General features: G+C 45.5%; 1 protein-coding gene across 1 annotated transcript in view; it reads right to left on the minus strand.

Moving 5' to 3' along the window:
* ADAM17 (ADAM metallopeptidase domain 17) overlaps positions 1 to 22183 on the minus strand; it is a 44079-nt gene that overhangs the window by 19168 nt on the left and 2728 nt on the right. Inside the window, exons 3-8 of the mRNA XM_083178534.1 lie at positions 15474 to 15606; positions 13421 to 13554; positions 12285 to 12373; positions 11360 to 11525; positions 6109 to 6245; positions 4954 to 5040 (exon numbers count right to left, since the gene is read on the minus strand). Of these exons, the coding sequence (XP_083034660.1) occupies positions 4954 to 5040; positions 6109 to 6245; positions 11360 to 11525; positions 12285 to 12373; positions 13421 to 13554; positions 15474 to 15606 (746 nt within the window). The remainder of the gene's footprint in view (positions 1 to 4953; positions 5041 to 6108; positions 6246 to 11359; positions 11526 to 12284; positions 12374 to 13420; positions 13555 to 15473; positions 15607 to 22183) is intronic.

Below are 22183 nucleotides of genomic sequence, written 5' to 3' on the forward strand. Positions count from 1 at the left end.
TGCTACACCCCTGCCATCCCACCCCAAACTAGGCTACGCCCCCGCCATCCCACCCCAAACTAGGCTACACCCCCGCCATCCCAACCCTAAACTAGGCTACACCCCCGCCATAAACTAGGCTACATCCCGCCATCCCACCCCATACTATGCTACACCCCCACCATCCCGCCCCATACTAGGTGTCAATGCCTAATTTTTCCGAGCATATAATTTCCATAATTATAATTTTAACCATGCCCATAACATTAATATAGTCAGAGATAAATAATCTGTATCCCATAAGCCAGGAAATATTGCATATCAAGTTACACATTTTAGCTCATAATGCCAAGTTTGGTCTCTAAATGATTGGAATTATGTTAGCTGTCAGATGACAGTTATTAGAATTTCATATCATGTTGCACTTACATGTTATAACAAGTTATAAGTTCACACTATAGATAAGATACAGTAACAAAGGGGCGTGTCTGCAGGCTATTGATAGAAGGTGACTGAATGGTCCCTGGGAAGACAATAGGATCAACCCCTCCCCCTAGAAAGTTTTCTTGGATAGTAAATGAAACACAAACAGGTAGTTGTCTTTGGGACGCAGACCCGATAAGATGGATTTAGATTCTCCGGGAAGAGTGACCGTCTACTACATGGCTTTGAGTAATGTATACTTGTAGGACTGATTGAATTGTGCGCCAGGACTAGGATATGATTAATGGACTGGATGTTTAGGAGTATTATGATGCAGAGAGCTACGTGTGAGATATAGGAAAGATGTATTCTAGCTTCAATAATACATAGCCAGGAATGTTGTATTTCATTGTATGAGTAGCATGATGTGTTTCAAATAACTGTGAGCGAAGTAGGAGTTGATCAGCAAGAGTGATGTTTTGATCTGTTAAGTTAGGATATGTTTTACTGGTTAGATTGAGATTTACAACCCTGTATCATGAAAGATTGTTAGGCCATAAAGTGTAGGCCTATCGGCTGTGTGCCATGTGCTCAGCCATGTGATATCATCATGGATTGTATTGTGTTTCACAATAGCTACATATAGCAGCGGTTGGTAGATTATGGATAAACATATAGATTGGTATTTGAAAGGATAAGCTGTAGTGATTAAACTGATTTGAGCATGGTGGATGCTATTACTAAGTATTTAGAAGGAGGCCTGGAATAACTGTAGCAACATGTGCTGTGAGAGTAGTCCACTATTGTATGGACTCTTTGTATTCAAGTGGGTGTGTTTGCTCAAAGGGACGCATGTATTTGAAAGCATGTGTTAGGCTCTGCGTGAGCAGGTATGGATTCCAGCATTTGTGCTTAATCGAGTGTGTGTCTATGTCCCAGAATGGATTAGCTCTGAGCTGTTTCTATCTAAGTGTGTGAATGCTTTGTGTAATATCCAGTGAGAATATCTAGATAAACTGGCGGATAAAACCAACTTATATGTAACAAGTGTTCTTAGCATGTGCTCGGATGGTGTGTGTGATGCCATGTGATGTGTTTATGGTATAGCTAGGCTCTGTTCAGAGAAGTACATTGTAGCTTAATGATATTCAAATTGTGTATGCTGCAGGTTTAGTGTGTTTGCTGAATGTGCAAGTTATATTCCGGATTCTGAGTATCACATGATGCCGGTTAGAGGTAATTTGGAGTAATGTTGTGGATATAAATTATGAATGTACAGTCAGTTTATGTTTGGTTGCCATGCGGCAGTTTGAGTCCTTAGATTGTTAAGGTTCCTTTGTGTGCCATGTGGCGGTATCTAAAATGGTGGACACAAGGTTAGTTATTCTAAAATGGCTGCTGCTTCATAGCCACGCCCCCAGCACTGTATTCACATACACATATATAACACTGAGGTTAACTGTACTTAAGGATGCTGGTGTAATTAATCATATTGATTATAATATCTGTATTGTTATATGGTACAATCCGTACTACAATTTCATCTGCTTACATTCATAAATAATATTCATTGATTATAATTCTGGACATTCGCTTATTGGTTGCGTGCGACATGAATAAATTAGATAGACTTTGCATATATAATAAATGGACTTCCATACTAGGCTACAAACCCACCATCCCGCCCCATACTATGTTACAAACCCGCCCCATACTAGGCTACACCCCCGGCATCCCGCCCAAAACTAGGACACACCCCCACTGCGGCTCCTTTCTATGTGCCATCCCCCCCCTGCTGCTCCTTTTTCTGTCATCGTCCCCCCCCCCCTTGCTTATCCTGTGCTCTGGGGATAAAGCCAGCGAGCCATGAGGAGGGTGGGTGGCAGCAGCAGCAGAGGAGCCGGCGATCCAGCAGAAGCAGCGCGGGAGCTGGGAGGAGACCCAGGCCAGCTGGAACCAACGGTGCCACCTTCAATTAGTGGAGGGGACCAGCCGCAATAGTAGTGCTGCACCTCCTTACCCTGCCCCTCCCTGCCGCCAGCTCACAGTGACCTGAACTCTGACCCTGGCCCAGGTAACATGTACCCGCCCCCCTCTCTCGGCGGCCCTGCACATCACCCAGCACAGCGTGAGCGGGGAGCCAGCCGGGAAACAAGAGCGGGCAGGGCTGGCTGTGCAGGGCTGGCGGGTGAGCTGGCTGTGCAGGCACGTCTCCGGCGCTCTCTGATCTTCCGGCGCCTGGAGCTTGTGCTCCGCCCTCGCTATGCCCCTGGCTACATTACCGCCATCCCGCCCCATACTATGCTGCATCACTGGTGTCTGTACAGGGCCTAGAGTAACTGAACAAATTGTTGTGCCAGGGAGACCGCTCTCCTCCATTATTATTATAATTTTATTTATAAGGCGCCAAAAGTGTTTTGCAGCGCCGTACAAAGGAACAGTACAGGGAGACAACACTTAGCATTACAGTAAATACACATTACAGCTTAAATGTAAGTAGTGAGGATTTGATCAACATACTACTAGGGGCTGGTGGCCATAGATATGGAGAGGAGTATGTGGACGAAGATGGTCACTGAGTATTTGAGTATGAGAGAGCTGTGAGTGAAATGTGAGAAGAGGGCTTTGACAACAGGAGGGAAGAGGGCCCTGCTCTGAGGAGCTTACAATCTAGTAGGAAGGGGGAGACAGACAGATGACATATGGTGCAAGCAGGTGGGAGGTGGCTTGATAGCAGGATGTAAGAAGGGGCTGGGTTAGCATACGTCCCTTCCTCCGCTACAGCCTAACCATACCTCTGACCCCCTTGTAATGACAAACCCAAACACCCCCTAGTACCAAATCACCCATTTCAGGTCACAATAGGGTCTTTTTACTATGATAGGTGATCTGCGCTCCTATGTATACAGAAAAGCTGCCCTCCAAATAAATGCGTAAAATATAATCTGGGTACTGAGAGCGCTAACTGAAGGGGTTAGTGGAACATCTCCAGTCAAATTATCAGCTTTCATAGATACAGGGTAAGAATAGGCATGAAGGAACTCCCATAAACTATTTTTGAAAGCACTGTATACATTTGTGCCAATCCTTTATTATTGTAAATTAATTTAATATTTTTATAATGTATTTTTTTGTTTTCAATTTGCTTTTTTATTTTGATGCTTATTTTCTTTTCTATTTCGCTATTCACCACCGCCTCATATTATCGCTCCTATTACCCATGTTATATTTTACACAATAGGTCTTTTGTTGATGCTGCCTGGTTTATGCTGTGTCTGTTTTATGGCAGAACTGTTGCTGAAGCTTTTTTAGCGTAGTAGCTGCCTCAGTAGAGAACCCATTCGCCTTCACTAAGAAAATGTATTTGTTGGGGGATCAGTTATTGCTGAGATCTTTACGGTCACTTCAGGTGCATGTGCGAAGGCCGCAGGATTATGCCGTGCGCACACACCCGCCATTGGACACACTACAGCAGCACCGAGCCGCCCGCCCCCCACATGTCACTACAGCCACAGCGCCGACACAGAGGATGGGTGAGTCGTAATGACTGCATGGGGCGGCAATCAGCGCCATTTTGGTGTTTGGAATATCTACTCATTACTACAGGGGGGCAGGGGTGTGTCATTACTACAGGGGGGCAGGGGTGTGGCATTACTACAGGAGAGCAGGGGTGTGGCATTACTACAGGAGAGCAGGGGTGTGTCATTACTACAGGGGGGCAGGGGTGTGGCATTACTACAGGGGGGCAGGGGTGTGGCATTACTACAGGGGGGCAGGGGTGTGGTATTACTACAGGGGGGCAGGGGTGTGGTATTACTACAGGGGGGCAGGGGTGTGTCATTACTACAGGGGGGCAGGGGTGTGGCATTACTACAGGAGAGCAGGTGTGTGGCATTACTACAGGAGAGCAGGGGTGTGGCATTACTACAGGAGAGCAGGGGTGTGTCATTACTACAGGGGGGCAGGGGTGTGTTATTACTACAGGGGGGCAGGGGTGTGTCATTACTACAGGGGGGCAGGGGTGTGTCATTACTACAGGGGGGCAGGGGTGTGTCATTACTACAGGGGTGTGTCATTACTACAGGGGGGCAGGGGTGTGTCATTACTACAGGGGGGCAGGGGTGTGGCATTACTACAGGAGAGCAGGGGTGTGGCATTACTACAGGAGAGCAGGTGTGTGGCATTTCTACAGGAGAGCAGGTGTGTGGCATTACTAATGTAAGGGGCAAGTATAAGGGGCCTACTATTGTGTTGCATGATGTGTAAAAGGGGTATATGGTGTGCTACAATACATTCAAAGACACACCCCTTATTTCTGAAGTGCATCCCTGGAATATCTGCTGGAAGTATTCGGTGTTACTATGCCAACCAAATAAGCCTTTGTTTATGCATCCAATATCCTCTGGGAAGGTAGATTATATTTTTTTCTGGCAACAGGGCATTTATTCTGCATTTGACTGTAGTGCCCATCGCTCTGCATTTATATCTGTATATCTATCACAATGTGGCTGTATACGCGCGTATGAAAATATTATACCAGGAGATGGATACCTGTTCTATCTGTACTCCATAGCCCTTCCACTGGGAGTCCCACGAGGTGTTTCTGTATATATCGTCCACACGGTCAATGAGCTCAATCTACAAATACCAGGAAAAGAACTTTAGTAAACCATTCTAGCCACCAAGCAGACAAATCTCCCAACGGAGGAATTAACAAGATTCTGGTCTTAGTGAATTTGGTATAAATGACCGGAAAATGTTAAGAAAACTGCAATCCTGGTTAGGGCTTAACGTAAACCCTGGGCGCCGTGCCCTGGTGACATCATTACCTCCTGGTGACATCATTACCTCCTGGTGAATGGATGCATTCCTACTACTCAGAACCAAGGTATCCAGTACATAGCATATCGCTATGGTTACATTTACAGCGGTTCTGCAGCCAGACAAATCAGCAACAAAGGCCAATTTGCAAGCAAATACAATATTTCAAATGTGTATAAAAAGCAACAGGAGAAACTAGTTTCGGCGCTTCGCCTAAATGAATATTAAAGTAATCACTGTAATGGGGCACACACACACACACACGGTGCAATTACCGGTAGAATCGGTAGAAAACATAGTACATATTGCACCGTATGTACACAGCTGGCGCTTCCTTGCAGGGTAGGTATCGCAAGAAAATTACAGGCAGAACAATTTTGACTAACAAATATACAATCTATACTAGTATAGTCAAAATTGTACATCGCCAAAATCGATGTGTGTATGCACCTTACAAGCTGCTTCAGCAAATTTTAGTACTTGCAATTACTACATTTGTATTTTTGTTAACCCTTTATCGATATTGTTGCAAAATAGCTACATCTATGTCAGGACATCTTAAAATGTCATCTCACTGTCAATCTGTTGTGGCCATTTGGCAACATCAGACTGACCAGTACCATCTGGTGGTGAAATTGGAGTACTGCAGCCATGAGGAAAAATCTTTTAAAGTACAAAGGAAATGTGACCGATAAAGGGTTATTAAAAAAGGTATTTGATCAACTTTAGACTTACGTATTAAAAAAAAGAAGGAGATGGCATCAGGCCAATTATAAATCAACCTATAAAAGTGCAGAATGAGAAGCGAAGGCATAGATAGGTTTATATTGATGCAACCATTGTATTTCCAGAGAGCAGCCACTGTGAATCAATGTCACAGCTTACCAGGTAGTTTATGGTGGTGCTCTCCTCCCTCCTCCCCATATTTCTGTAAAAGCGATGGTCTGCCACTACCAGCATCTTACAGGTGTTCCTACTGGGGTCAGGGCCCGCTTTCTGCCTCTTCTGTCGGTGGAAATGCTCTGTGTTTGGAGACAATGGAAGCACTGATTAGTATTCCATGTAGATACACTAGGGTAAGACCATAGAATCCTTCATTACACAGATGCAGCCTGAATAAAACAGGTCTCAATAGTCAGGGCCCGAAAAAGGATTGTATTAACATCTGTGAGAGATGAGCAAAATAACCGCTAAAAAATGCCAGCGTTGCTCACATTTGTTATATAAGTTCAAATTTAAAAAAAAAAATTATATTTCCTTTATAAAGTAAGTATTACAGGTCATTCTGATGAATTGGCAATTTTCACACCAATTTTGGCAAATTCCCTTGGCACTCGAAGGGATGAAGAAAATATTGGCCGAGTAATACAGAGTAATATTTTAGTTTAAAACAAAAAAAAACAACAACACTAGTGACCATTAAAAAACTAACAAATAATATTTTATAGTCTCTGGGGAATTCATTATCAGACAGTTTATTTTTTCTATTAGCTACAGAGGCCGATCAGTCTCTTCTGGTAGTAACTGCTGATAGACTGTTGGCCGTACACTACTGCAATTTCTACTGGACCTTCCCGGGCGGCAGGGCTGCATGTGATCCATCACATGCGGTCCTTTAACTGGTGATGGATCACATGTGACCCCTGTTCCCTGCCGCTGGGAGGGAGGTCTGAGCCTGGACCTGCACGTCACTCCGACCTCCAACTCAGGTTCGATACGCACAGGACCGTGCGTTGGACCTGAGGCGACATCACACTCACCCGATTCGGGTCAATTTCTCGGCCCGTTCCATCAGGAACAGGTGAAATCTGGCCAAATCGAGGTAGTGTATGGGGGGGTCTTTACACAGACAAGATAGGGACCTATATTTTCTGTTTTCCTATTTCTTTGAAGATAAAAATAAAAAACCCTACTTGGAAGATTCTTCTTGTTTGCTTCATTTGGAATACACGGACTCATTTAATTGATTGGCGCTATACCACTTTTGGGGAAGACAAGATAGGGACCTATATTAATGTTGAAGGACAAGACCCAGCTTTCCAGTAAAAGGAAATCCCCCAATGTTTATTAAACCACCAGAAAAATGCAATGAATATAGGAGGGAACTAGTTCTAAAATACCTTCCAGATTTTTGCCGTTTTCCGAATATCTATAAAAGGAAGGGTTTTCTATGAAAAAGCCTCAGAAGATGCGTGACTGAATACCCCCTCCTGGCCTTAAGCCACAATACATAATCTCTGAAGATCTCTACACTCCCACACGCTATCTGCTGGTCTGGTGCCATTCCCACACTCCCACATACTGCACTGTTCTCTTCAATGAGTCCTCCTGCTCCCAGGAATTAGGAGCTTCAATCAGTTTACAGATGTATCAACTGTCCATCTGTTCTAAAGGTGCCCATACACGGTGCGTTTTAGGGTGCGACGCAAGGGTTGCTCCCCCCGCACATCACATCGCACCGAAAGTCTGTGCAGCCCATACTTTCGTATCTAGTACAAAAAGTACGCTGCTGTAGAACATTGGGTACTTGTGTAGTATCACGGCTCCCACGATGTGCATCGTATGCGATGCGATGCCATTTTTCACAGAAATCATTGACATGTGTTAAAATCATGTTAAATGCACCCCAAAGGGCATTTGTTACTGTAGCACCCCCACTATGAACGCCAACCTGAAGCGTGGCGAGTGCAGCGAGCCCGTGAGGGGCGGCGGTACGCGTCCTACGACCTTTTCATACCCTCACTATCCACGTCGGCGTGGAGTTGAGAATAGAAAGTGTGGCGAGCGCAGCGAGCCACCGAGCCCGAAGCGTGGCGAGCGCAGCGTGCCCCGCGAGGGGACGCGGATACCTTCACAGGTATCCACGTCCCCTCGCGGGCTTCACAGGTATCCGCGTCCCCTCGCCACGCTCCGGGCTCGGTGGCTCGCTGCACTTGCCACACTTTCTATTCTCAACTCCACGCCGACGATAGTGGGGGCATGAAAAGGTCGTAGGACGCGTACCGCCGCCGCTCGCCACGCTTCGGGTTGGCGTTGATAGTGGGGGTGGTACAGTGTGAAAAAGACATTTAGGGTGCATTTAACATGTTTGCTACTAATTTAAATGCATTTGGATGCATTTGTGATCAAAATCGCATGCCATGGCATGCGATTTTTACAACAAATTCATAAAAAACCCTGAAAAATCGCATCGCATGCCACTACATTTGCCACTACATTTGGCATGCGCCGGCATGCGATGGGAGCCGTGATGGTATACAAGTACCGAACATTGTATGCCTTTTGTACTAGATACAATGCAATCTGTATGTGCACTTTAAGGATTAATGATCCCTATATCTAGCTCAATAAGTACTTTAATGTCAGTTTACAATATCTGCAGTTAAACCAGTTGTATTAAAAGGCTTTGGCATCATTTTCACTGGCATAGAGAAGAGCCCGTACATTCAGGTGTGTTATAGCATATGCCTCATTATTCCAAAGAAATGCTGGACCAAGTCGACCACATTATAGAAGCCGTTGTGTTATTACTTCAGAAGGAGGGTTGGGGGAGGTCAGTGTGAGGGTTGGACTCTGCGGGGCAGCAGCCAATCGGCTCCTAGATGGCATTTTACAAAGCCAGCCGGTAACTTTACAGTTAGGAGTTGATTTACTGGTGTGTTATCAGCTTCCAATATACAGCTCCACAGGGATTAATACATCTGCACCTTAACAAGTTCTCAAATGCCATGATGGTTTAATTAAAATATTTTTTTTTTATAATTATTGTTTTTGGTTTATTATTAGGTTTAGATTCAACTTTTTTTTTTATATATAAAATAGTCAAAAGGCAGCATCTTAATACATTATACAAAGAGACCAGTAGCTATGGCTTACCCATCTCTATAAATGAAGGTATGTACGTAATTAATATTCAGTGTAATATTAGCAATATAGGTTCACACTTGCTTTTATTATTGTAGAATAAAAAGGATGCATGTATCATGAAAACTAAACCCCTTTTACACCCAAATCCTGGATCCGACCCGGTACTTGGAACACTGTTCAAAGCCAGGTCGGAACCGGGATGTGCACCGCTTACCGCCGATCGTTGCGCTGGGGGCAAGCCCAGCAAAAAGTAAGCTGCTGGGCTGCTCCCGGTCCCAGTGCACCCCCCCAGTCGTCAACCCTGAGGTGAATGGATGCCGCATCCATTCACCTCCTCCCTGCCTCTGCTGCTGTCTGCAGAGTACAGCAGGCAGATTGACCGCAGGACGCTGCGGTCCAGAGGTTGGGCTTCCCCCATTGCTGTAAACGGGAGCCGGGTCGGATGACCCAGTGTACCCGTTTACACTGCCCTCTACCCAGGTCATGCCCATGTTCTACCCTGGTCAGGACCTGGGTAGAATTCCTGTGTAAAGGGACATGGGTTGACCCCTTTTACACTGCCGCTGACCCAGGTCCACGAGGGAAAAACCCGGGTTTTTTGCGGCGGTGGAAAAGGGGTATAAATGGTGTAAAGTTTTCTTTCGCCAGCTGTAATAGTTACAGAAGAACACAGACAAAAAAACTGCTCTCACATGCACCAGACAGACAAAGATATGATTTACTTTCTATGGTGTTGTTATGGGCAGAGCCGGCCTTAGGCATAGGCAAACTAGGCAATTGCCTAGGGCATTTGGAATGCCTAGGGGCATTAGCAGCTTCTGCTGATTAAAATGATATGCAGCATGACTATATTCTGTGTGTGAGTGAGGCTGTATCTGCATATGAAATAGTGTATTCATGGAAATCACTGTAACATAGCATTCCGTATGCAGGTACAGCCACAGTCGCACACAAAATATAGGCATGCCGCATATCATTTTAATCATCAGAAGCTCCTTGTGTGTGCTGGTCATAACAAAGCAAATGAGATGAATTTTCAGCAAAAAAGGCACCCAACGTTACCAGAACTGGCCAGGAGCTGCATGGCCTATTGAGTCATGAATTAATAATGTTCAACATATGTGTAACAGGCATTATGTGTGTCATATGTATAAGGGCATTAATAATGTGCAACATATGTGTAAGGGGCATTATGTGTGTCATTTTTTTCTAAGGGTATAATGTGAGGAGTAATGTACATAAGGTAAAGTGGTACTACTGTGTGATGTAACGTGAATAAGGGACACCATTGCATGATATAATGTGAATAAAGTGGCACTACTGTGTGGCATAATTTGAATTGGGGGTACTATTGTGTGGCCATGCCCCTTCCCAGCAAGAACACACCCCTGTTTGGGCTGCGCACCAAATGTGTGCATTGTTTCTATTTAAAATATTGCGGGTAGGAGCACCAAAATGCTGCCTGCTATGATGAGAGTTGATGGTGCTGGGAAAGGGGAGCAGGGTCAGAGGCGGAACTAGTTGCGGTGTTAGGGGGCACCAGCCAAAAGCTTGCCTAGGGCGTCATTTAGACTAGGGCCGGCTCTGGTTATGGGAAGCTGAAGTTCATGACTTACCGCGGATGTGTCCTACTGATATCTATCTATACATCTTAAATACAGCTCCAGGATAAATACGTATATATTTTGTCTTATTGTATAAAGGATGTTAATTTAAGAACTGATGTGTTCACATCCACCAACACTACATACCGAATTTACAACAGCAGATCACACACACACACAGCTCCAGATCATTTCCCCTGGCTTACACCATGGAAAGACCATGTGTAAAGGGGCCTATTCTCAGCACTGCCTACAGGTAGACAGCCCTCTTCAGCAGCAGCTGTAACTTCCACCATTCACGTGGTTTAAATGACTTCATTGCATTGTCACTGGCATTGTCCATAAACAAATTGTGATTTTCTAAAAATGGCACTAGAAAATTCGGCATGGTTGCCAGGAGCAACACATTTATTTAGCTTTTTGCACACAGAACACGTTACCAACAGCTATATGCAGTCACATCACAAATAGGGTGCAGGCCACACCCAGATGTCACCCACCCAGGGGTGATACTAAATTGGCAACTGCTGCACTATAACATTTAGTGCAGCAACCGTCTTTGGGGGTAACAGGAGTGACGGAGAGCCAAGCCACCTTTTTTGCAGCACGCCACTTGGAAGCCACACCAAAGTATTGCCCCTGGCTACATGTAAACCAGCCGCTACCTTCATGCAGGTCAGCAGGATCCTGCTTGTTTCGGAAGAGGTCCTGCTCCGGTTTGATGTATCCACACACTTTGGAGGACTGGAGGCGAGACACCTTTCGAATGTCTTCAGATTTGTAGACCAATAGGTTATCCTTGGAAGCATTCTCTGTAAACCTCCACAATGGCTGCAAGAAAACACATTATTAAAGTTATGTGGCAGATCAATGGTCTAAGCCAGGGGTGGACAAACCGTCCGCAAGATCTACCAACAGTTCATGGTTTTCAGGCAACCTGTGGATCTATAGTAGTAGTGACTACAGCTGTGCACCAGCTAGAAACGTGGACCGGTTCGGCCAGCCCTGGTCTAAGCCATAGGTTCTCAAACTCTGTCCTCCTGACCCCAAACCGTTCATGTTTCCCAGGTCTCCACAGGGATTCAGAAGTGAAATAATAAAGGTCCACATGTGTTTTTTTTTTCTAAATGTGTCAGTGAGCAATTACTACACCTGTACATCTTCTGGGTGACTTGGGATAGGTGAGCATTTTTCCACAACTGCAGAGTTTGTTGTTGAACTACACATCCCAGCATGCCCTGCTACAGTTTTGCTTTTTGGCCATGGTAAAACTGTTGCAGTGCATGCTGGGATGTGTATTTCAACAACAGCTGGAGGGTTAAAGGTTCCCCATCCCAGGTACTGATGCTTTCAAGAAAGTTCTTGGGATCTGTTCAGTTGGAAAACATTGTTCTCATTCTGCCATAGACGCATATACGTGTTATCTGTAATTTCCTGTCAGTGGGCCAATACTGAACGTAGCAGGAACACTGCATGGTAACGTAAGCGTGCGTACCCATCAGGTCTTTATTACGCAGGCTTGCATCCCGCCAGAAACACCAAGGTAGTAGAAAAACTGCACATATATATTTGGAGAGTGAGGAGTAATACCTCAATGTTGTATTCTTCACCGTCTGTTGTGATCCGCGCTGAAAAGTCACCATCCCCAATGTGCGCTATGATCTTTGAATTGTGTTCCCCTGCAATAAAGAAGGCAGTGAGAAGCGAAGGAAAGGGCCATGGACTGGGACAATAAGCACGTGCCAGGAGCACAGACAGGGACATTGGACCAGATGCACCGAGCTTCAAAAAGTGACAGAAGTGGAGAATGATAAAAAAAAAAAAAAAAAAACGAAAATCAGCTCCAAGCTGCCATGTTACAGGCAAGGTTTCAAAAATGACAGTTCTGAGCTGGTTGTGAATAGGTGCCCATACACGTTACAATTATTGTATACAATATCGCATCTTATCGCATCGCATCTCGGTTTTGCGATGAGATGAAATGAACTCTAGTACAAAAATGATGTGCAGCACATACTTTTTGTACTGGATCTCTTCTCATCTCTTCGCAAAACCGAGATGCGATGAGATGTGATACTGTATACAATCATTGTAATGTGTATGGGCACCTTATCACTCTCCGCCTTATCACTTCTTTGAAGCATGGTTCATCTGGCCCTTCGGATGGTGGAATTAACCAATGCAAAATTTTAAATAAATGAAAACCTCCCACTTTGCCACTGCCAGGATGTGAGAGGTAAATGTCAGTGCCAATGATAGTCTACCAGTGGTGCTGTAGCAGTGCTCACAGCTTTGTATCTAGGTCACTATCTTGGGTACATCCTCTTCACAAGATGCCCAGTGATAGGAGGATTTACATGAGACACGGTGATAGAGAATAAGATGCAGGTCTACATGTGGTGTGTGTATATGCTCCCAGGTTAGCAAATAAGCTCCAAGAACTTACAATCACGGCAAAGATGGTTTTACACCAGTGATTATGGCGTCTTTGTACACTGATAAATACAAGTAGGTCCCATACACTAATAGATATGCTCTGATTAGAAAAAAACTAAGTATGGAAAAATAGGGAAGGGGGGGGGGTGTGCTTGTATCTAACAGTGAGATAATGGAAACACAACAGGGAACTATAAATAGCACAGTATTTCTGAAAGCCTAGGCAGAGGTGACGTTACTGGTAGGTCCGTTTACAGAGTTGTAACAGCCTTCAGGAAACATTTACTAACCAACAACATGACCGGTGAAGAAGTCAGACCGCTTGACAGGAAACTCCTTTGCTTTGCCGTTCCCATCTACCACCACTGCTGTCAGCGTCTCCGAGAGATGATCCGCCTCAGAGGTTAGGTACAGCTTAAAATGTCTAGCAAAGAAACAGATTAAGTAACTTTCATTAGGGGGGAAACCGAACAGAAGGGAGAAAACAGGCAGACTGGACTTGTAGCTGTGCTCAAGAAACGGCCAATGACAAGAGCCTACTAGGCGTTACATTCTGCCAGAGACTGGACTCAATAAGGGCCCGATTCTGGTGGACAGGCAACGCATGTTGCAGCTCTGCGTGTCATTTTAACGCTGCCTTGTGCGCGGGGACAAAATTATTTGATCATTGCCGATCTAAATATTTTGCAGACGCTCGCAGATTTAAGACTCCTCTCTGGTGTCTTTCATCCCGCGGGAGCCCTGTAAGGGAAGTGGACATCTGCTGATGTCAACTGCCCTTCCCCCGCACCACCGGCCCATTGACATGGGAACGCCCATCGTTCTCATGGGAAATCACATGAAATGCTGGCATTCCCATGGGCGCAGCCCATCCCCCCACACCCCCCGCCTGCACTGCTAGGGGCGAACGGGATGGGAAACAAGCAGTTCGCCTTTCCCGCTCGCATCAAGCGACTGCACATGCACGTATAAGTTTATGCGCAGTCGCTTAACATGCCGATCAAAATAAGGGCCTTAGTACAAAGCTTCTGAATAAAACCCAACAAATCTAAATACGCAACACTGACCGTAGTAAGCAGACTAAACACTACTGCGACTTGACCGAGGGCAGAAGTCGCAGCTGACGTCCCTTAAACCGCCTGGCAGCTTTTGAGCGGCAGGATCGCATGCGGTCCCAGGAAGTGCTGCTATAGACCGTCCAATCCGACTGACCTACTGTACATGCAGCACTTGCACATCAGATCTAAAACACACGCGATGCACCTCGTCCCACTGCTTCGGAATCGGGCAAAGTCGCATAAGTGTATGGCCAGCTTTAGTTTGCAAAATCAATGAACGCAGAATGTGATATTAAACATGGAACAGCTCCATGGGTGCCCATTTTATGTGTATGTATGCTGAACACAGCACAGCAAGGACATCAGATTTACTTATCAGCCACAGTCTACTAGTAAAGGCTATTGAGGATTTGCTCCAAAGTTCCATTCAGTGTTCTAATATACTGATGATGCGATGCACTTACTCCAGTCTAGGCATCAGCAAGTGAAACAGGGAATTTGGAGGTGTATTTAATTAGCCTGGGAGAAAGATAAAGTGAACTGATATAAAGTACCAGCCTGTTACTTCACTGGCTCCCTGGTCCCACTTACAATCAAGTTAAAACCTTTCCTTGTTCAACTACAAAACCCATAACTACTGTACTCTGCTCCACCCAACACCTCCAGTATCATTACCATGCCCCCCCCCCAGAACACTTCTCTCTTCCAGTGACTTCTCCCGCTTCTCTTCCTCCCCAAAAACCACCACCCAAGACTGTCTCAGGGCTGTATACCATGCTGTTGCCAACCTATGGGGTGCAGGCTCACATTCTACAAGACATACGAAACATACATTTATAGGAGAACAGCACCCTCCCGCCTATAAACCCATAGACCCTGGGCGACTTTAAGCTGAAAGCAGCTGAGCTTCGTCGTTTGATCTGCTTTGAGCTCAAATGCCGCTCAGTGTGTACGGGGCAGTGTTGAGCGCCCCCCATCCCATGGTGAAACTGGTGAAAGATGCCCAGTGATTTTCCCCATCATCACTGTCTATACACGCTGGACAAAATCACCCACTGTGTATGGACCTTTACCCCAGCCTTTGCAATACTGAACTCTGCTTTCCTTTCCCTTTGTGTCCACCCACATTGCCTTTAGAATGTAAGCTGCTGTGTGTCCATGGCAGCCATGAGGAGACAAGCTCCGTGTTAGAATGTTGGGGTGTACTATCTAGCAGGCCCGTAGTGATGTTCCGGAAGAATCAGGGTGCGGGGCTATAGACTGAGGGGTTATGGGGTTATATTACCTGTGCAGGGCTGTGAACTCCAACATTCTCTCCACGTGAGACTGTGTCTGCAGGTCCCGCTTCCTCAACGAGTGTTGCTGGATGCCAGATAAGGAGATTATGTCATAATCAGACAGCATGGAGTCCAGGCTAGCTGCAGACAGAAGAATTATATACGGGTTACAGTGAGATACTCTCCAAAATCACTGAGGTTTATTTCTATAAGAAAGTCACAGGAGAACCACAGACACCACCTGGAAAGAGTGTTTCCAAGTGCGTCAGAAGAAACTGGGAATAAATGCACAAATGGTTCTTGATCACTCGAGGTCTCATACTACCTTGTACAAGGTTGATTTATAAAGCTGCTGCTTTTGCAAGCAGTTGCGTCTCGGTGGGTTTGACCAAGGACTATAAAGCAGCACTTACATTAATATATTTATTAACAGTTTCTTATATAGCGCACACATATTCCGCAGCACTTTACAGAGAATATTTGAACATTCACATCAGTCCCTTCCCCAGTGGAGCTTACAATCTATATTCCCTACCACATGTACACGCACACACAGGGCCGTATTCAATGAGAATATTGACGGTATGCAGCGAATCCTGTTTAGGATTCGCTGCACACTCGCCACTGCCCGCCGTGTTCCGGAGCCTCGCTGTCCCCCCTATTCAACGTCGGTGAGTGTAAGCCTGAGGACGGTGGCAGGCAGGGAGATGGAAGTCTCCCTGCCTGCCCCAGAATGTATGTGGGGGGAGGTGGGCTCCCCGGGAGCCAGGCAGCACAGGCTGCCCCCCCGGGAGAGCCAACAGGTGACCAAGTATTCACTGCACCGATCGTGCATATGTAATGATCGGGTGCAGTGAATATATGAATATCTAATGAGCGGCTCTCGGCCCCCTGCTGGCTGCTCTGTGTAAAAAATTTTTTTTTTTTTATTAAAATATATATTCATGTGCTATAAGCACATGAATAAAAATAGCATGCCCCTTCTCAGAATAAAATTCCTGATTTTTTGACACCAAATGTAAAACAACAACAACTTTATTTTAAAAGTTCACTTTCTACTTCACCATGAAAAGATGGCGGCGATTTGCTACACGGCGAAAATCACTTAGAAAGACGGCGAGAAGTGCACGTTGAATAGGGGGATTCGCTTTCTGACCCAAAAAATCACCTTCCAACGCGAAAATAGCACAAATTCGAATTATCCTCATTGAATACTGCCCACAGACATTCTAGGGTTAATTTTGTTGGGAGCCAATTAGCGTACCAGTATATTTTTGGATTGTGGGAGGAAACCCACGCAAGCACGGGGAGAATATACAAACTCCGCACAGTTAGGGCCATGGTGGGAATCAAACCCCATGACCTCAGTGCTGTGAGGTGGTAATGCTAACCATTACACCATCCGTGCTGCCCTATCTCTTTATAGTAAATCCACCATTTATCTTTATAGCTGATCTGTTCTCAGGTTTCATGTATTAGAAATTGCGTTTGTAGCAAGCAAAAAACACAACCAGAAGGGCTCCATGCTCTCTGCTAGAGAGGTTTCAGACAAGACACCAGGGGGTACATTTACTGAGTGGATGTTGCCCATAGCAACCAATTACATTCAACTAATTACTTATTCAGCACCTTCTAGAAGATATTAGATAGCATCTGTACGTCATTGACAGTATACTGATGATTTCATACATACACATCACCAGTGAACTTAGAAACATTTCATTCTCCGCCTCCTCACAGGGAAACCCCCCCCCAGCTTGCTGCAATTAGGAAATACTGCAATGTAGAAATTCCTTATCACTAACGGACATACTTTTCTATTTTCTCCTTGTAACAAGTGTGTTGGACAGGACATACGTGAAAAGAATACCCCCACAATCTTACATTAAAGAATTCCACCTGCTTATATTTCCTGCACAGGTTAAACACCATGAAATGCAATGAAAGAAAAATGAACATTATATCATACGAGTATTACTATGGGGGAATTCAGTCAGCGAGATGACTCAGACTTACGACAGCCAAACATTTCTATCTACAGGTGGCAAATAAAGATTTGAAATATTGGCAGGTGTGAATATGGGGTATTAAATTGTACATGATGGGTGCAATGTGCTGTTCGATCGAACCAGCTGGCACCACACCGCATAGCGGTGCGAGGGACAAAATGTGACGACAGTCCTACCGTAGCAGCCTGATAGGTTCGGCATATAGTGTAGAATTTCATCACGACCCAGAATATATTTCCACAAATCTGTTTTACAGTCATTCTTTAGCGTAATAGACATAACTGCATATTTATATAACACCACATATGAAAAGACAGAAATTAGGCCAGGCAGACAAAGCCATGTATTTAGTACAAGTCGCCAGAGGGCAAGTACAAGCGAGTGGTGCGCTCTCAAGGAAAATGAAACCCCTCTAGAACCGCACTGTAGTTCATGTGCAGTTTCATTATAACCATGGAAGAACATTGGTTTCCTCCATCGTGACCGCCTGGGGCTGTGGCCAGCTACCACTACTCAGCTATTTAGTAACAGAGAATACTCTGCACAAATGGGGTCATCCTGGTTCACTCCTTCTGGCAAATTCCTTCTTAGATGGACAAAACCATGTGCACTGCTGGTGGGGCAGATGTAACATGTGCAGAGAGAGTTAGATTTGGGTGGGGTTTTTACTTCAAAGTGAGATCTATATTGCAGTGTAAAAATAAAGCAGTCAGTATTTTCCCTGCACAGAAACAAAATAACTCACCCAAATATAATTCTCTCTGCACATGTTACATCTGCCCCCCTGCAGTGCACATGGTTTTGTCCAACTTAATCTGTGTTCACACGGAGCGATATATTGCTAAGTGATATATTGCTCAGTTTCTCCTTTTCATCAGCGACCAGAGATGGTCGCTGATGGAAGGGAACCTCTGCCGGGGGAGCAGCAGAGGGAATCAGCTGGTCACAGGAGCAAGCTCCTGCGACCAGTGATCATAAGAGGGCTAAAAACGTGAGCGTGCACCCGGCGATTTATTAGTACACTCCCATCGCTGACATTATGGTCACTTAGCGACCATATTGCCAGCAATTTTTGCCCGCGTGTACACAGCTTAAGAAGGAATTTGACAGGAGTGAACCAGAATAAGGACCAAAGTCTCAATTTGTTTTGGTCTACTAATAGCATAAAATTCAGTGGAAGAATGCAAAGGTGAAGGAATATAATAGGTCTGTCTGTAACATTCACTTAAGACAGCACCAACCAGAGCAAGAGGGTGCCATTCCCCAAGCTTCATTTCTATAGGACAGTAGCAGTTATGGTGAATATACACACATAAAGATTAGCTCCAAAAGTGATAGTCATATAATTCTCTTGAAACTCCCAGCGAACGATATAGCACATAAACACTGAACAATATGGTTACCGATATCAACGACATCCGAGCATGCAGTCCTTTGACGATCGGTCAATCTAAACGGTGTGTACAGACGATGGCTGTCAGGGGTAGTTCATGACCCGTGGGATCATGCATTGTTCATTGCATACAAATTGGCCGATATTTTGAACGATATAACTCAGAGGTGGCAAAATGAACGATATTGTTCCATATATCACCCAGTGTGTATGCACCTAAATCCTCCGATTGCCAACACTGCTGTGAGAGACACTCAACATATTCACTACAAGTTCCAGCGTTGCTCACAGCGACTGTTCTTTTAGTATAAATAAATAAATCATGTCAATTAATTGAAGCTTAGTTAAATATTGCACCCAATAATAGAGCGGCGCTGGCATTTTTACCAACGTTGGCTCTCAAAGGGTTAAGATGTTAAATGTCACATTTTTGTTTTCAGGTCCCTTAGCTCAGGTGTGGTATAGCGCCCCAAAAGTCGGGATTCCGATGGGCAGTATACGGACATAAGAATCTGATTGCCCTCGTCACGCTGTGGGCTCAGCGGCTCGCTGCACGTTCTATTCTCCCTCTATGGGGGTCTTGGATCCCACTAGGATGAATAGCTCCTGTACAAATGGAGCAGCTACCGTCGGAGCTGCTCCTGGCCATCAAATCAACAGCCACCGCCATCCGCTGGAAGGAGGCACTCGCATGCCCCATTCAGACGGAGCCCTCCACCTGCTGCAGCTCCCCCAATGCCCCCAGCTCCCCCCGATCCCTGTCAGTCTCCCTGAAGTGGAGAAGGGCAAGGAAAGTGCTCCAAGTTCCCATCCGATGGAGAGCCTCTCCGCCGGCGATCGCCAGCTAAAGGAATCTGGCGATTCCCAGCGCTGCCTGAGAGGCGCTACATCTGTAAGTCAGGATCCCAACAGTCGGGCATTTAACAGTCGGGATTTCAAGTGGCCTTTAAAAAAGGTCCTATTTCCTATACGTAACCATATGCAACCCCAGACACAAGACACCAGTCAATCAATAACCAGCATTCCTAAAAGAAACCAGCAAACATCTGTCCCGATTCAGAGGTTTATGTAAATCCAAGTCACCCCAGGGCCATTCTGATGTCTGCTGTTCATGCTGCTGGTCTTCAGGAGCAGCAGCGCACCACAGAAGCCGACAGTCTTTTTCCTTAAAACGTCTCCTGAGGCGTTAGCATCATTTTGCGCATTAGCGTCTACCTCTTCATCAGGCCCACGATACACAGCTGCGAACGTAATGAATCAGAAAATACATATTCTCAGGGAAAGGTCTACCAAGCCCTTATGAAAATAATGCTACTATAGAATCAGTCTTTATTGTGGACTCTGCTGTGCACTGATTCATAGAGCAATCCATTACATGCCACACCGCAGCACGTCTTCAGAGGCTGCCGGCCAGCCCCAGCCTTACAGCTCTCATGCCTCTTGTAGGGAGAAGCGGTTGAAATTTCCGCTGTCTGTCATAAACTCAGCCCTCGCTGGTTAGATTTGCAAAGTGCTTGCTCTCCCGATGGGCTTGGTCCCAATACTTCAGGCTAACCAGAACATAAAGGTAAACCATCAACCAGTCCTTCCGTAACCATACAATCATTTACAGAACAGGATTTATTCCTAGCAATATTTCATTCACAGGACAAGGTTATTCCATGTATAACTATGCCGAGAGGTTGATATCCATATGCACTGCACAAAGATGGAATGATTCAAGACTGGGCGCAGCAGTAGCGGCACTGGCACCAGGGTACAATGGCAGTAGATACCAACTACTACGGCATGGAGGGAGAATATAAAATAGAGCCCGAAGCATGGGAGGGGACACGGTACACTTAGACAGTGTCCATGTCGACCTATGTCGACATAGACAACCAAAAAAAAACACATGAAACCCGCACGTCAACCTTTTGAATGTCAACCTTTTCACTGTCGACCATATGATTGTAGACCTAGACACTGTAGATCTAGTATACCATAACCCAGTGGTTCCCAAACTGTGTGCCTAGGCTATAGTCTCCCTGGGGTGCCTCAGGACAGTTGCAGGGGTGCCTTGGGTTGGTGGATCAGGATCAATTCATATTATTAATGGACAAGGTAACAGGCAAAACCAGTGCTTGTGGCTGCCAATCATAATATATGGGGACAAACAGAAGCAAATCCTGTCCCTCACCAGATAACGGGATGCAGTTAATTTGCCGGCGGTCGGAATCCCGGCGGTCGGAATCCCGACACTGGAATCCCGACCGCCGAAATCCCGAAACTTTCTCCCTCTGTGGGTGTCCACGACACCCATAGAGGGAGAATAAAATAGCGTGCCGAGCGTAGCGAGGCACCGGGCCCGCTGCGTGGCGAGCGCAGCGAGCCCGCAAGGGGGGGCGATCCATGTCCCCCCCTTGTCGGGATTTCGGCGGTCGGGATTCCAGTGTCGGGATTCCGACCGCCGGCAAATCGTATCAGATCCCAGATAACTGTGACATATACACACAATGCACTCCATTTAATATTTTTTTTCTGAATTTCTCGATAAGAAGCATTTGGCCTAGGGGTGTCATGAAAATATTTTGATGCTCTAGGGCGCCGTGATTCAAAAAAGTTTGGGAACCCCTGCCATAACCTTTATTTTTACGCTGCAATATAGATCTCACTTTTGAAGTAAAACCCCTCCCAAATCTAATTCTCTCTGCACAAGTAACATCTACCCCACCTGCAGTGCACATGGTTTTGTCCATTTGAGAAGGAATTTGCCTTTGCCAGTGAACCAGAATAATGGCCCTGATGTCAACCACAAACACTTTCCATCCAGTTTCTCACTGGAATCAAATAAAGAGTGACCAAATCCCTGTGGAATCACCCTAGTGCAGGCACGTCCAAACTATGGCCCTCCAGCTGTTATGAAACTACACATCAAAACATGCTTTGCCAGAGTTTTAGCATTCCCTAATAGCAAAACTGTGGCAAGGCATGATGGGACTTGTAGTTTCACAACAGCTGGAGGGCCATAGTTTGGACATGCATGCCCTTTTTCGAAGGGGAAACCTAAAGAGTATGGCACTAGATTTAAACCAGCCTTATAAGTTGCTGAAATCGATGCTGGTTCCATACACATAAGAGTGAGGAGAGATTACACCAAATATCAGGGGCTGCCCAGTGACGATCCCCTTAACACATTGGCACCTACCAGCAGGCGTACCACAAGAGATAAAGGGTTGTTTGCAGCTTCTGATGTTAACATACTGTAGGATCAATGGAAAATATCTGTGAAAAGCAGTGTACAGCTCAACCAGGGGATTGTCTCATTTCTTTTTAG

Source organism: Crinia signifera, chromosome 3 (genome assembly GCF_055691185.1).
Source record: "Crinia signifera chromosome 3, ASM5569118v1, whole genome shotgun sequence".
Taxonomy (NCBI): Eukaryota; Metazoa; Chordata; class Amphibia; order Anura; family Myobatrachidae; genus Crinia; species Crinia signifera.